The sequence below is a fragment of the Phaseolus vulgaris genome, chromosome 6 (assembly GCF_000499845.2).
Source record: "Phaseolus vulgaris cultivar G19833 chromosome 6, P. vulgaris v2.0, whole genome shotgun sequence".
Taxonomy (NCBI): Eukaryota; Viridiplantae; Streptophyta; class Magnoliopsida; order Fabales; family Fabaceae; genus Phaseolus; species Phaseolus vulgaris.
Genome location: NC_023754.2, coordinates 15,026,322 through 15,042,787, shown reverse-complemented (window position 1 = coordinate 15,042,787; position 16,466 = coordinate 15,026,322). Strand labels below are relative to the sequence as shown.

Genomic DNA, 16,466 nt, shown 5'->3' with positions numbered 1-16,466 from the left:
ATGGGAGATTATGACCAATTAATATTGGTAATCGATCTATTGAATATATTCAATGATGGCCATTAAAAAGTTTTTTTGGAAATTGTAACTCTCTCTTGAAAATGTAATGAGAATTAATCTCTTTATAAAGAAGTCTTCCTCTCATTAATCTTTGTATAAAGGGAATGTATGAGAAAGAGAAAAATAGAAGCAAAGGAAGCAAATAAGAAGAGCAACATAGAGCGAAAAAAAAGAGAAGAAATATCCACCATGTGAGATTAGAAATCCTAGTGAGAGACTAGAGAGACATGGTATTCCATCCTTATTGGATGAGATTAAGTGTTATCGTCAAAGAGTGAGATAAACAAATATTGTAAATCCTACTTTCATAGTGAAGACATTTATTTCTCAAGTTAAGAAGGTTTTCCCAGGTTAAATTTTTTTTGTCTCATTATTCTATTTTACTCTATTTTTTATTATTTGTTTATTGTTTCCACAAGTGCCCATCTTGTATTTACACTAAAGAGGAAAAAATAATTCTGAATTTTCCCAACCATAACCATAAGTAGTACCATAATCTGAAGTTCTGGGTCTCTTTGCATATAGAGATGTTAAAGAATAGTAAGAATAATATTCCATGAAAAATGAGATAAGGGTCTTTATTGGCAACCTCACCATAGGGGCCATTTAGTGGAATTTTCTTACTAAGTTTGAAAGCAAAGAAAAATATCTTCCATTTTGTCATCACCACATCATCTCACTAATGCACACACATCAAAATCATAAGGAATTCAACCTTATAAGAAACATATAACCTATGAAATACAAAAAATAAAAAATATAGAACAATTGAAAACGATAATCTCAAAATGAACATTCCATGCATATGACCCCACAAAAACACCAAAATTTAAGCGTATATGATACTTTTTTTTAAAAGAGAAAAGGACATAATTAAACCTAAAACTGAATTAATAAAATGAAAACAGACATAAATACTTTAAATTAAATTATTTGATTTAATCTATAAAATCAATTTGAATTTATTTTGTACCTATTCACACATAAAAAAATCATTAAATATAATTTAGAAATAAAAAAATAAATAATTATTATAGTGATTAAATTAAATAATATTTTATAAACTTAAAAAACTATTGATATATAAAATAATTTCTATTATTAATAAAAAATATTATAAAATAATTTTGAAATTAGTATTTAACATTAGTTACTAACTACTAATATTTTAGTTATTAAACTATTTTATATTTTAAATTAATTTAATTTAATTAAATATTAATTTAAAATATAAAGTGATTAATAGTTAAAACCTTGGTTAATGTTAAATATTAATTTTGAAATTAATTTATAATAATGATATAAATTTTTAAAAAGTTTTAGATTTTTAAATGAGAAATTGATTGCCAGTAGTAAAACAATTTAAAATGCTTAGAAAGATAATTTTAGACAAAGATTACAAAGGGATTTCAAATTTTCAAAGATGACTTCATGGTTATGAAAATCTAGAACTGAGACCCACATGAGTTCAAACAAGGATTCATTATGTGGACATCAGAATTGACCTTAACAGCAAAATAAGAGAGACATCTTCTTTATTTATCAAATTCCTATGTTTCTTAGTGAAATTTCCATGGGGACCAGAACATCACATTAACACACTGTCCCCTGCTTAACATCACAACCATATATTTAATCAATCAACTTTCTTATGAGTGTGTTTGAAAAAAAAAATCATTCATAAGAGAGAAAAAATGAATAAACTTCTATATAACAACTATTAATGCTACATAGGTTTTGAATTTAAATATGTTAATTGTAATTAAGATTATTAAAAACTTTACTATAAGTCTAATTTAATTTTATAAAATTAATTTATAATATGAGGTTTGCATTCACTTATATATAATGGAATGTCTTTATTTTTAGTTGATGTGAGATTTTCAAACCGAAATCTGTTAACTCGTGTCTATATATTATGAGTGATTCGATAAAAGAGTGATGTGATAAATCCAATAAACTTGACTCTAATATCATATTAAGAAAAAGACTTTAAGTTTAACCCAACCTTATAAAATTTTATAAAATTGAATTAAACTTAAAATTTATTTTTTATATAAAAACTCATGATTTTATCTTAATCCAAAATACATCTATGATGTAAAATAATAATATGGATGTGTCAAATTCTTGACACCAAGGTGTGATCTCTGTCAAATTAAATTCAACACATTTTTTTCTTGCCAAGAACTGACAACACCATATTAAACCCCTCTTAACTGGCCCTTGTTCTGGACATGAAAATTGATCCAATAGCACCATGCCCTTCAGCAATATCATATTCCTCAAGTTTGTCATTTCATGAATCATCACATGACTTCACAAAGTAGCAAAGCAAGCCAAATAGTCCTCAAAGAACTACTTCTCTTGTATATTTTTAATAATGAACCAACCTCATATATCTGATTTTGTATAGCATCATTCATGATATCCTCCTTTTTCATTCTTTTTTGAATGAAGAAATCTGATAACAACATATTAAAAAACCCTCTTAACTGTTACTTTCATCTGAGATAATACTAATTAGGAAACAGACTTGACAGAACTTCAGAACTTCAAATATTTACTGTTCTTGTACATGTACAAACCCAATGGAAGGGGGAAAAACAACCATCAGAGAAGAATAATATGGTTCCTCATAAGGACCATTGTTTCTAACTAGCACATTATTCTATTGTAAAAGCTAATGCACTCCACCTAAAAGGCTTTCTGATAAATCCAAGATTCCTCACTTTGCATCTTCAGTTGCTTGTAGAAGTTCCCAATGAAGGCCTCAGCTTTTGCAAACAGCTCTTGTCCATTAACTCCTCCAATCTCCTCTTCTGCTTCAACTTCTTCATCCATGACTTCTTCATCAGCTTCTCCACCCCTTGTGAAGAAAAGGCTAGGCATTGAAGGACAATTTTGCACCATGTCCACTTTGCTGACACAAACAACCCTTTCAGATGCAGACTTTTCAGCATGTTCTGAGACAGCACCAACAACTATAGGGGTGGAATTGTAACCTTCTCTTTTCTCAGAAGTGGCTTCTGGTGGCATCACAGGTTGCTTTTTATCTTCCGAAGGCCTAGAAAAAACTGAAAGGAGTCCAGCCTCAGCACAAAGTGCCATGATGAGGAAGTTTATGATGAAATACAAGTAGGTTGGCCTAAGTGAGGAAGGTAAAGAGGGTGTGATGACAAGGAGAACAACTAGAACACAGAGCACTAGAACTTGAGATTTCTTAAACTTGTTCATGGCTTTGTGAAATGAGAGAAAAAAAAGTATCAATAAGAAGAATGGTGAGAAAGAACAAGATGAAGTAGAGTTAGATTGGAATTGGAAGTAGTAGGAATAAGTATGGGGTTCTGAATGTGCATATATAGAGGACATGAGAGTGATGAGTGAGGTAAATGAGGGGAAGATAGAGAAAGAGAAACCATGGAAATTGTGTATTAGATGTATACTACAAAGTCAACAAAAAAGTACTAATAAAATAGTGGATGCTGAAAATTCTAAGAAAATTCTCACACAGACCAAATATCATTGTCAGTTTACAAAAAGTTAATAGCAGTGTAAAAAAGGTGAATTACCCAAAGGTCTTAACAATTTGTGAAAGAAAGTGCAGGATTTGTTTGACATTTAGTGAGACAACTACCACTTTCCAAATAGAAGTGCATATGCAAACCAAAATTAACATTATATAAAATGACCATTAATCATTTTCAGAATACAAATAAATTCTTTAAAATCTAAACACCAATGTTGGAATCACTGAAAGAAGAATATCTAAATCTTATGTGTGACAGTGTCAGATAAAACCAATGGCATGGCAGATAAGAATTTTTATGGCAGGCATCACTTTTTGCCCTTGCTTTGTGATGGCATAGCTTGTGATTAAGTCATTTATGTGCATGAACACATCAGAAAGAGATTATTAAGATTGAGAATTTGCCTTTTGCCTCTAAAGTGCGACAAGGTGACGTTAGAGCCAAACTGATGAATGAGGTAAGTAGGGCCAAGAGAGGATGCAAGATTGCAAGAGACAAATAAATATCAACATATAATCTTAGACACACAAACTTGGCTAAAGCATAGCCCCAAATTTATGCAAATTGTTCTTCATATAATTTTTAATGTGTTCTTGCCTTTTTCGTGTTTGCTTAAAAAATATTTTTCATTATTTTAAGAAACTATGAAACATGGTCCCATGATAAAAATAGCATTTGACGTGTGAATGAATCGAAACAAAATGTTTTAATCTGTGTTCTTTCATTTTTGCTGTTTTTAGTAAAATCAAAATATGCTACTTTTTAACTTAATATTCAGTAAAATATGTGTTCGATTTCTATCCACGTTACTGGTTCTACTTTAACTATGTTTAAGTTCTTGAACGGAGTTTTGCAAATTAATCAAATTAGAAAGAAAAAACTTTTGTAGAATACATTTTTAGATTAGATGTTCATTATTTTGGAGGTGGTGAGAATCTTTGTAGCCTAAGAAGCATTTGTGAAAAACCCCACTTTGAATTAGTGGGGTAGTGGTCCAAGGCTAAGGGATTGGGTTCTTTGTTGATGCCTGGAGTATGAAACACGGTACATTCACCCACAAGAACCCTACTTAAGTGGGAACCAACATGATGTTACATACAATCCACATCAAAAAAATTTAATGTTATGTTTTTTTTAATGTAAAGATCTCCTTAGACTCATTTAGAATATAAAGATCGGACATTTTTCGATTTACTAAAAAGACACATAAGTAGTCCTCAAGCTTAACATACTTAATTAACCAACATGTTAACTTAATAAGAGTACTTAACAATGATATTCGTGTTAATTGGGTCCAACATCTCAGACTTAATTCCAGACTATATAAATAGATAAATCATACTCAGGTCAAGATACGTATTTAATAATATGTATTACCTACAACTACTGAATATTAAATATTAACTTGAGCATCCAAAGACCTTTTGTTGGTACTCTCATACGCGAGTCAATTTGTGATATTTATTTTCAATGGAAACTGTGCAAGCAAGACTATCACGACAAAACCTTCCGACCATACAAGAACAATTTTCATAGAAAAATCAATACATTTATCATATGAAAATAAGGTTAATTATAGTTGCAATATATTCATTTATTGCGAATAAGTTGTAATTTTAGAAAGTTTTTCAATAATTTAAAGGGAGAAGTTAAAGGTGAAATTGGATGTATTTAACTCTCATTTTTTGTTTGCATTGGAGGGCGATTTCTTCTAATTCAAATGTTTTATGATTGACTCCTTGAATAGGAGAGATTTAGATGTAAAGAGTCATAAGTCAAGTTAATAAATGGGAAAGAGCTCGTGGCACCTCCAATACCTTAAGGTATTATTATGAATTTTCATCTTCTCACTATTTTTACTCACACTTAAAATTCTATGAAACAATAAAAACATTTATACTTTGGAGAGAAAACTAGGGTTAAGACATTTATATTTTGGTAAAACAATGACATATTATATAATTTTCTAAAAATTGTTATAGTTCTCATAAAAGATTTTTTTTTGTTATAATTCATATTAAAGAGAAAATATTTGTATATGTTAATTGGGTTTGATTATGATTAATAAAGGAATTCTACCCTACTATCTCCATATATACTCTCATTTTTTATTTTGAACTTCATGGCATATGAACACAATAGATTGGTGTGAGATTTTTTTTTTCTCAAATCAACCCATCTAGAAGATTTCTAATGCTTATCTTAATTCAGAAAAGGAATATATATATATATATATATATATATATTTAAATAAACAATTTTAAAAAATAATCCTCACCTTTTTTGTGTTGTTTTTAATAAAAGTATACTTTTTTTTTTAAAATATCATATTGACTGACATTTAAATAAATTTATAAAAATTTAAAATTCGAAGTAAAATATAAAAAATAAAAAATGTGAATGTAACTTTACTAAAAAATAAAAGAGTTTGTATCATTATTAAAAACTTGAAAGAAAAATATATTTTTAAAAATTATAAAAAAAAATAAGTTTCATTTTAAGAAAAGTATACAAAAAATATTTTAAAAAATTATAAAAGTATAAAAAAAAATAATGTTATTTAATATAATTTAATGGCAGAAAAGATACAATTTTTTTCCTAAAATTATACTTTATTATATTTGAATGATCACTATATCAATATCATTAATGGGTTATCAACACTAAACTCAGTTTTTTCATAATTTAAAAGTTTTTTTTTTACTCTCTTTATTTCCTTAATTCACTTTCATATCTTTTTAACCAAAACTGTAATCCAATACTAAAACAAATAGTATTTGAGTGCAATAACCTTAATTATATCAACAAACACCCCATCTTAAATTTATATTCATAAAACATCTTAATTTCTTAGAATTTGTTTCTAAGATAAAAAGGTTGTAAAATATATTCATTCTCTTATCATATACAATAATTTTCTGGTGTATAAGGAATCGATTCCAGTGAGAATGGATAAGGATTGCAGAGTTGATAATTACAAAAATAAAGTAGTTTGAAAGATGACAAAAAGCTGTGTAGACTAAAATGTTATTCTGCGTTTCACTTTTAAACATACCTACATATAAAGATTATTATATTGTTCAAATCAAACCTAAAAACACTTTAAAAGGTTTTCAAGACTACTTTTACTTTTGTTCTTTTCTTTAAGTTGGAATTGTTCAATTGGGTTCATCACTATTGCGAAACAAAATTTGATATTTTGAACCCAAATTCGAATTGTTTGGGGCTAATTCTCCCTTCACCATATCATTTAAGATTTGCACCCATTTCCATTTTTTTCTCAATAATTTTAAATTTTTGTCTTCTGGATATTTATATCCGTATGTCAAACTACAAAGTTCTGGATATACAAATTCAAAACTAATATGTCATTTCTGGATTTTACCATCTAAAAGTTTATTTGGACAGCATAAATGACTTTTTGGATGTCAAGATTCGTAAGTAAACATAAATGAATTTCAAATTTCAATCCTCATCACCATTTACAACATATCATTATGGATATGAAAATCCGAAATTTATTACTCACTTTCTGATATGACCCACTGGAAGCTTAAATGAAATATGAAAATGGTCTTCTGGATTTCGAAATCCATAATGTATAAAAATGACTTCCGAATATTGAAATATGTAAGCAAATATGTGAAAAGAGCATAATGCGATTTTAAAACTTTCGTTGGGTGCGAGTCAAAATTGATTGGGTGCAAGAAGCAATTGTCATTGTTTGGTTAGCCATTTTTGCTGCAACTCATGTGAGGTCTAACTCAAAGGGTTTTTTCTTTTTCTACCCCATGATTTCTTCATCATGTACCTTCATAAAATGTTGAAAAAGTTTAAAGTGTTTATGGATTAGATTTTTAGACTGTACAAATTAAAAATATATTACAGATTACATAATTTAAAATATATTTTTATTCAAAATATATTTTTAATTTTTTTATTATACAATTCATAATGTATTTTTTTATTATACAATTCAAAATATATTTTCAAATTTTATAATTCTAAATTTAAAAATGTAACAAAAATGTGTAATTTGAAAATTTATTAATTATATAATTTAAAATATTTATGACTTCATGAGTAATTTGGATCTTTCCTACATATACAAAGACAAATTCTCCAAAATTTGTCTACAAAGATGGAGGAAGAAACTATTGGGGTGATGAAAGAAAGAGTCAATCCAGATTTTTTTTTCTTTATTACATTTCTTATTTAATTAAAATTAAAAAACTCAAAATTGTATTGTTTGATAAGATGCTGCCACCTGTAAAATAATGCAAGTTGCATGGCCCATTTATCCATATAAGTCTTTTTGTTCTTTGGCATCTTTTTGGGCATCCTTACATTTTTCTTTCTACACCCCACAATGTGATGCAAAGATAAAACTATCTCTATTATTTTTTAAAATCTCTAGAATGCACATAGGACCTACACTATTATTTCTTCTTCCTTTGTCTACAGATTGCACAGACAAACTCCACAAACTCCATTTCTCTTTGAATCGCGGCGACACTGCTTCATCTCTTGACACAGGAAGGTGTTTCTATTGGTGGTGTCTCGACAACTTGGTGGGTGGTTGGATGGTTTCTCTTGGCGGTTCCTTGTTCGGAGAAGAAGGTAAGTCATTTTTTTGTTTTCAAATCTATAATTTCGCTTATTTTTTTAAATAGTTGACTTTTTATATGATTTTGGTGTCATTAATTCTTTTATAACACGGACAACATATAAAGATGGTATTTAATCATTATATATACATAATAAATTCCTCACGTTTTCCAATGGTAATCGGATATTGGACCTAATATGGTATTGATGACTTTCTGCACTCGGCGCCTCGTCTGATTGTTCCGTCCGGAACTCTCACTTCGTCGTCAGGTCTGCCTTATTGGGCTTTCACTTTGTTTTCTTATGGCTAGACTTTGGTGGTCGTCCTATCGACGTCCATCCCCTTGACTCGATCGATCGTTATAGTATCTCGGGCCTCGAGATGATTGTTGGTTTCTCTGTGGAGATCGATGTACCGCGACATCTATTTTGACGAATTTATGGAAATGACCCACTTGGACGAGTTCTTCCACTTTGTCCTTCAAAGCTTGACATCCTTTGGTTGAATAGTCGTAGTTACGATGGTATTGGCAATGTGTGGATGTATTAGCGTTTTTTGGGGTCTGTGACGGCTTGAGGGGCGGGATGAGTTTGACCTGTAATGCTTCATCTAGAATCTTTCCTCTTGGGACGGTGAGAGATGTGTAACTGTGAAAACGGGGATCGCGATTTTCTTTAAATCAGTCAACTCGCTCCGGTTCTGGGTAGTTGCCCCTACCTTTCTCTTTCTGGCTTTCCTTGTGGTTTCAATTTGGTATGCTTTGTTTCATGATTTTCTTGTAGTGTAAGAATTTTTTTAAATAAGATAAGAATAGAAGAGTATATGAGTATGTAGATATTTACTTTATTCTTGTGACTACAATTTAAAGAAACAGAATGTGTGAATCAAGAAAAAAAAATCCTTTGGAAGAAAGAAAAAAAGGAATGAATTAATTAGGTTGTAAGTTGAGCAGAGAAGAAAAGGAAGAAAGACTCTGGCTCATTGGGAGTTATGTCCTGACATAAGACAAAGACAATAGGTTTTGTAAGGTTGTTTTGTGGATCCTTGAAAAGAAACAAATGTTTAGACAGCCATGTGAATTTTGGATCTGATTTTGAATTAGCAAAGGAAAGAAGAAGAAAAGCTGAGGTTGAAGCTAAGAAATGACATCTCACATGCAACCTGGTGGGGTGGGTCATGCAACTTGCAAACATGAATTATCAGAATGTGTACTATGTACTATATTAAAAACTAATGTCATGTAATATAAAATTAATTAAAAACTATGTACACTGTTATTTAATGTGATGTAATATAAAATTAATTATAGAAAAAAAAATTAATTATTATATTAATTAAATTAAATATTATTTTAAAGACTACAAAAATTATTAGTATTGTACCGGCAGGCACCGGACGACCACACGTGGCCGACCGACCGACCGAACTCATAATAAATGTGAGGGCGCATGACAAAACTAAGGTAGTTAAAATACAACTCCGAAAAATAAGGAATACGCGTGTGAAGAAGATATATTCCCCGGGTATTCCGGAGCACGATTGGTAAAACTTATCCATAACCACCCTGAGCCCAAGGGATAGAAAGCCCATTAGGCAATCCTATAAATACGGTGCTCAAGCCAGAGAAAGGTACGTTTTTTCACTGACCAAACCACACTTAGAATCTCATACTTACTTGAGCGTCGGAGTGCCTTCGCAGGTACCCTCCCCGCCCGACCGAAGGAGACACCAAGAAGGAACGACCGACCGAGAGAGAAGAAGACCGACACGTCAGCAACTACACTACATCAACCGACCGTGCCTGGGCCCCATCTCTCCACTCAGGTACAAGTATATAAAATAATTTTTATTATTAATAAATAATTTTTAAATTAGTAGTTATCTAAATTTTAGTTATTAAGATTTAATTCTAAAATAATTGCTACTTAAAATTTTGGTAACTAATTAAATATTAATTTAAAAATTAATAATAAAAACTAATTTAAAAATTAATAATAATATTTAATTTAATTAATATAATAATTAATTATTTTTTGTGTTTATAATTAATTTATATTTAATGATTTTTGTATGGTGCGTGAATTTGTTTTGATTTTATAACATGATATTAAATAACAGTGTTATATATATATATATATATTAATAACTTAATTGTTTTTTTACTATTATTCTTATTTTATCTCTTTATTAATAAAAGCTCTATCACACTTCTTGATTTTAATTTTTTTTATTTTGACAACATGGCACACTCGATTTATTAGGATTGAAACATGAAAAATGTTATGTTAACAAATGCTGAGTGTTTTGTGCCTGCATACAACTGTGACGTGGCATTGTGCTGATGTGGTGAAGGACATTTTTGTCCAGTCAAACATTAATAAGGTTTTGAGAAGCAACGCTAATAAGGTTTATAGCAAACATTGCTTTTTTTTGTTTAGGGTTTTATTGATGGGTTTTATGTATTTGTTTGTAATTTTTTTTTTTTTTTTTTTTGTGGTGGGTGGTGTGATTATTGTGGTATGCACCTGTTTGGTTTGTTGGTTGTTTTGTGTTTTTCTTTCTTTAGGGTCTATATATTGACGACTTAGTGTTATGCATTGGTAGGGGTTGATTTTTTTTGTTTATTTTCCTACATTATGTATTGTGTGGTTTGTTGGTTATTTTGAATTTTTTTGGTGTAGTTATTGATAGGTTGATGATTTTCTTTATACATGAAAAACTTCACTCTATGTCCACGAAGAAAACAAACTTTTATGGTTTTCAACTAAAATTTGTTACAATAAAGGATAAAAGGAAAAGAATCAATCACTCTCACAATACCATAATGAAATGATTAATCAAGGGAATGAATTTGAGTGAATGCTAAAAAGAAGTTAATGTATAACACATGTCTTGCCGTCACAAACACACATCATTTATTTAAAAAAAACATAAGAAGGTGGAGAATGTTACATTTTTTTTTTTATCTATTCTTGTATGTAATTTACATGTTAATAACATTTCAAGACCTAAGATAAAAAATGATAACATTTGTTCTATTTGTTTTTTTTTTTTTGGTAAAGTGGTTGATATATTTTGTTTTTGACAGTTTGTGAAATTACTTGTTCAAGTTCTATGGGAAAGTATAATGGTCAAAAATTTGATCTTGAAGGAAGGGAAATGAAAGTTTGATTGTTTATATTACTGGGTTGCTAATAGTTCATTTAATTTTGAAATTGTGAAATTGTATTGAATACATAAATTTGCCTTGATAGCTGATTATGTAGATAAGAGTGAGACACGGAGTTCACACTCAACATGTTGTTAAAATTAAACATAATTTGACGTCATTCCAACGTCAAAGAATAGAGTGAACACCTTTTAAGCGGATGCTTGAATTAGAAGATGAATTGGACATATCAAACCCTTTTCTTCACGAATTAATTGGTAGGTGGAGTGTTGATAACAATTGTTTTCTAGGATAAGACAACATTTAATTCATTTTAAGGTTCTCGGTGTATGTTTCACTCTAAGGTTGTGAGTGGAGTGGCGAGATAACAATTAAATTTGGAGGATGATGGTGGTGGGTTGGTGAATGAGGTGTTTGATGGAGAAGACATAAAAATATATATTGTTTTGGAAAAAATAGCCAACAAAATTTATAAAAAGAAAAAAAAAACGTTGATGAATTTTGTAGGTTGTACATACTTCTTTTATTAGTTGTTTTTTATTTTCCTAAGACTTCTAGGAGTTTTTCTTCATTTTCTTTTAAGGTTTTAGATAATTTAAATGCATTGGATGTATACAATTGGGGCGATGTAGTTTATGATTTAATAGTTTTTACTTTAATATGGACATCAGAAGTATATAACAATCAAAAGAATGCCAGTGAAATATATTTGGTTGGTTAAGTTGTTGTTTTGCAGGTTAGTGGCAATTTTATGACAAGTAATTATGTAGTCCAAATGTAATAAATTTGTGAAATTGTTAATGACTGAGTATTTTTTTCTTTTGGCACCAGCTTTGGGTTGTTCAACATGTTGGGATTGACATCCCTGTAGATAAAATTTCGTTTCCTCGGTTTCTGCAGTGGTTGTGCGTAAAAATCCAATCAAATAATTTAAATGAAGCCTTCTTTGCAGCTGGCTTATTTAATTGTGTGGTTAACACCTTGGTTGAAATCACTGCATTTTTATTTGTTGACCATAACAAAGAAGTTGTTATTGTATATTGTAGGGGATTGGGCAGTCACTGATGTGGAGGAATGATTGAACATTGCTAAAGAAGCTCTACAAATTGGTGGAGAGGAACATGATGAATATAGTAACTATTATTCAAGTGAGTGGGACAAAGTTGTTCAGAAGCATCAAGTTTGCCAAAACCAACTTGTAGACAATAACAAGAGGATACATGATGTTGAGAAATAATTAGGACTTCTGCAAGAACAAGAACACAAAGAAAACCATTGGCCATGGACAACATTTGAACCTAAGGACAATCCCAATTCACGTCCTAAAAGCTCACCTCCTCAAAGAGCTTAAATTCGAGCAAAGTTTCCTAATACATCTTGTATGTGACAACCAAACAACATTACACATTGTCTTTAATTCTATCTTTAATAAGAGGATCAAAAACATTAGGTAGATTTTTATTTTACAAGAGTAAAAAGTATGAATACTGTTGGATTAAGCTCACTTTCTATATGGAGGCCCAGTATTAACCTTTAGGGTTTTTTTCGAACACAATGACAACAGTCAACAAAAAAGTCAGAGAGAGAAAAGAATAAAGAGAGAAAGTTTCGCTCAGAAACTTCCGGCCGCCACCGATGCTTTGTTCACCATTGGATCGGGCTGAAATTTTGTAAGAAGGTTCATACTTTGTGTGACTTCAATCTGACTGTTCGGATCTTGCAGAAGTTGTTTGAACAGAGAGAAATTTATCTCATATTTCATCAGCGTTTCTATTGAGGACGAAAATCTTCGGATTGCTGCTGCTGTTTCGTCCACCGTTTGATCGTGCTGAAATTTTGTCAGCAGGTTCATACCTCATGGTGCTTCAACTGAATTGTTCAAAAGTCACCGGAACAGTGACATATAGGTCGCGTACGGTAGCTGCAGTTTGTGAATTTTTCAGGTTTCTTGTTCTTTGTTTCATCTCTGTTGTATTGCTATTTGGCTAGTTATTGAACACAATTTGTGTTGTGATTGGAGACTTTCTTGTAACCATAGCTTTGATCATAGTAGAGTTTGATTGACTGACTTGTGCCCGTGGTTTTTACTTTTCACATTGAGAAGTTTTTTCACGTAAATTTTTTTGGATCTTTCTGAAGTGTGTTTTGTATTGCTGTCATTATTTGTTATTGCTCCTCAAAGATTCTTACAAGTTAGGAAAAATTATTATTTTTTACTTATTGCTCTTGTTGAGTTATTATTTTTATTATGTTAATATCAAATACATCATTATTAGATTTGTCAACGAACAATTGTTTAAGATATTCACCAAATCTCTAATAAGACTAACGATCAACTATATTTGTAAATTAGGCACACAAATAACCTATATGGTCGAATGTTAATATAAAAAAATAAGGAGTTAATATAATATTTTCAACCTCAATATAGTATTTTGCAAACACAAGTCCCAATATGACCTCTAATAATCACCTTATACATAATTTGTGCATATTCATACTCTATCCAAAAAGTTTGAAATGATATGATGAATATTATATTATTCTCCTGAAGATGTATTTATCTGATTGTGTATGTATTTATATATATAATCAATTAAATAAGGAGTTAATCTTAGAGAGAAATATTAAGATAAGAAGAATTGATCTATATAATTAATAATATCTAAATTATATATGTATTATTAGATATTTATTATATATATAAACCATTTTTTTTCTGAAGAATAGCTACAAGTATTTAAATGCATATGCATATTTACCCTGGGCAAAAAATAATTGTAGCAATGTGAGTTTGATTGGATGGTGGAGCTGATGAAATTTCCCAGGTTCGTAATCTAAGAGATATTTGGCCATTTATGATGAGGAAGTTTCACGCATCTTCTTCTTATTCTTATTTTGGGACACTCATTTACTAAAGAATTCAACTAAGTGATTTTCATTTTACCTTTTTTTAGTTTTTTCTTTGTTTTTCTCAAATTTGTAATCAATGTTTCAAAATTTCACTCGAGACAATGTTTATTTTAAACTGTAAAATAATTTTATTTTATTTTTCAAATTTTATAATTGCTATTTTGAAAAAGATTTTGGTATTTATTTTGTGGTGGCAAATTGAAGTTTAACACAATATTAAGTATTCTTATTATTTCTATTTTTTAAATTTTAATTAATTTATAAATGTATGTGTATATATACACATATATAAATTAATGAGTACACAAAAACTGAATAGAATTTTTTATAAATATTTTAGTAAAAATAAAAAAAAATTGATTGCATTTCATATTTTTTGTAAAAAAATTAAACTACATTTTAAAAGGAATATATAATAATAATGATAATAATAATCTATAATTTATAGAAAAAAGATTCTATCTTCATAAATATATTTTATATTTTTATTTTATCTCTAATTATCTTTTAAAAATATTTTTAAATGATACCTTCAAATAAAATTGAAGTTTGTTTATATTTAAATGAATACATATGAGTATTTTTTTTTTCTTTTTTATATTTGAACGAAGAGGACTCTTTCGTTAGTTTAATATCAAAATTCATTCTTTGATACAAGATAATGATTAAAGATGGATATAAAATAGAAAACATATCGACCATAACATTATAAAGAATTTCATATTAATATATATAAATATATATACTATTTTTTAATTTCAAATAAAAATAAATAAATTACAAGTAATTTAATTTTAAAATACAATATTAAATAAATTAAAAGTGTCTTGATAATTAAAAATAAAAAAGTGAATATATATACTAATTTCAAAAATCAAATATTACTTAATATTATACTCATATTCAATAATTTTTTTTTCAAAGCTAAAAAGAAGTTAAATAATACCTACAAAATACATTTTTATTTGACATTCCTAATAATTTTCGAATAAAATGTGACTTTTGTCACTGAAATTCGTATTATAGGTTAATTTGATTTTGTTCTACCATGAAACATACAATCTACTTGTACTACTTAAAAAATTACATATATATATATATATATTTATATATATATATATAATTTACTCTTTAAATAAAATATTGCTAATGAAGACAAATTTTAATTTTAATTTTCACCATCTATTCTACTAAAGTATTCTTTTAATTTTTTTATTAATATTTTTTTTTGTAATTTATAGTATTATTAATACATATTATATTATTTATCATCATAAACAATGATTAAAACAAGTTGATAGTTTGAGTGTGTAGGTATTGGTTCTATTGGTAAAAACCTTTTTATAATTTTTATTAAAATAATTATTTATTATAATTTTTAACATGTTTATATAAATTTATTAAAAAAATATTTTAGAGTTACTTCTTCTCATGAAAAGAAAATACAGGAATTTTTTTAAAAGTAACTTTTAGAGAATAAACAAACACATATAATTTTACTTAAATAAAAATCATTTAAAAATAACCTTTTTTAAACCCAAAAAAACAAACTTGCAATAAACAACAGTCTGTCTTTCCTAAATAAACTTATTTTTTATAAATATTATATGAATAAACTCTTCAAAACTTTATTTACATTCATAGTTCAGAATTTAATTTCTATAATATCGAATTCTGATATATAAGATTTTTCTTAAACAGTGATCAGTATAAATTTTTTCATACGAATAATCATTGTTTACATATTATAATTGCACTTTCCAAATTCAGAATTCTGACTTGTAAATGAGTCTATTTATGGAAATAAATTATACAAATATTTATTTATGTAATTTTAAAAAAATATTTGGAAAAGAAATTCAATATCCAACACTATATTAGTATTCTAAGTACTAGTGGGAACACATGTTTGATGTTAGTCAACACCACCGGTTGCACCGGTTGCGTATTTATATTTTTTTATTTTTATTATTAATATATATCTATATTTTTTATTAATATTATGTATTCAAGTTTTTATTTTTATTATTGTGTATTTACATTTTTCATTTTTACTATGAATGTGTATCTTTATTTTATTTATTATTATTATTAAATTTATATTTTTTATTTCTATCATTATGTATCCGTATTTTTATTTATATCATTATATATATATATGTTTATTAAAATGATCATAAAAATT

General features: G+C 28.1%; 1 protein-coding gene across 1 annotated transcript; it reads right to left on the bottom strand.

Moving 5' to 3' along the window:
* Positions 1–2,596: 2,596 nt before the first annotated feature.
* On the bottom strand, positions 2,597–3,499 carry LOC137831252 (uncharacterized). The gene has a single exon (XM_068638849.1). The coding sequence runs from the start codon at positions 3,430–3,432 to the stop codon at positions 2,758–2,760; it is 675 nt and encodes a 224-aa protein (XP_068494950.1). The 5' UTR covers positions 3,433–3,499; the 3' UTR covers positions 2,597–2,757.
* Between the last annotated feature and the right edge of the window lie 12,967 nt (positions 3,500–16,466).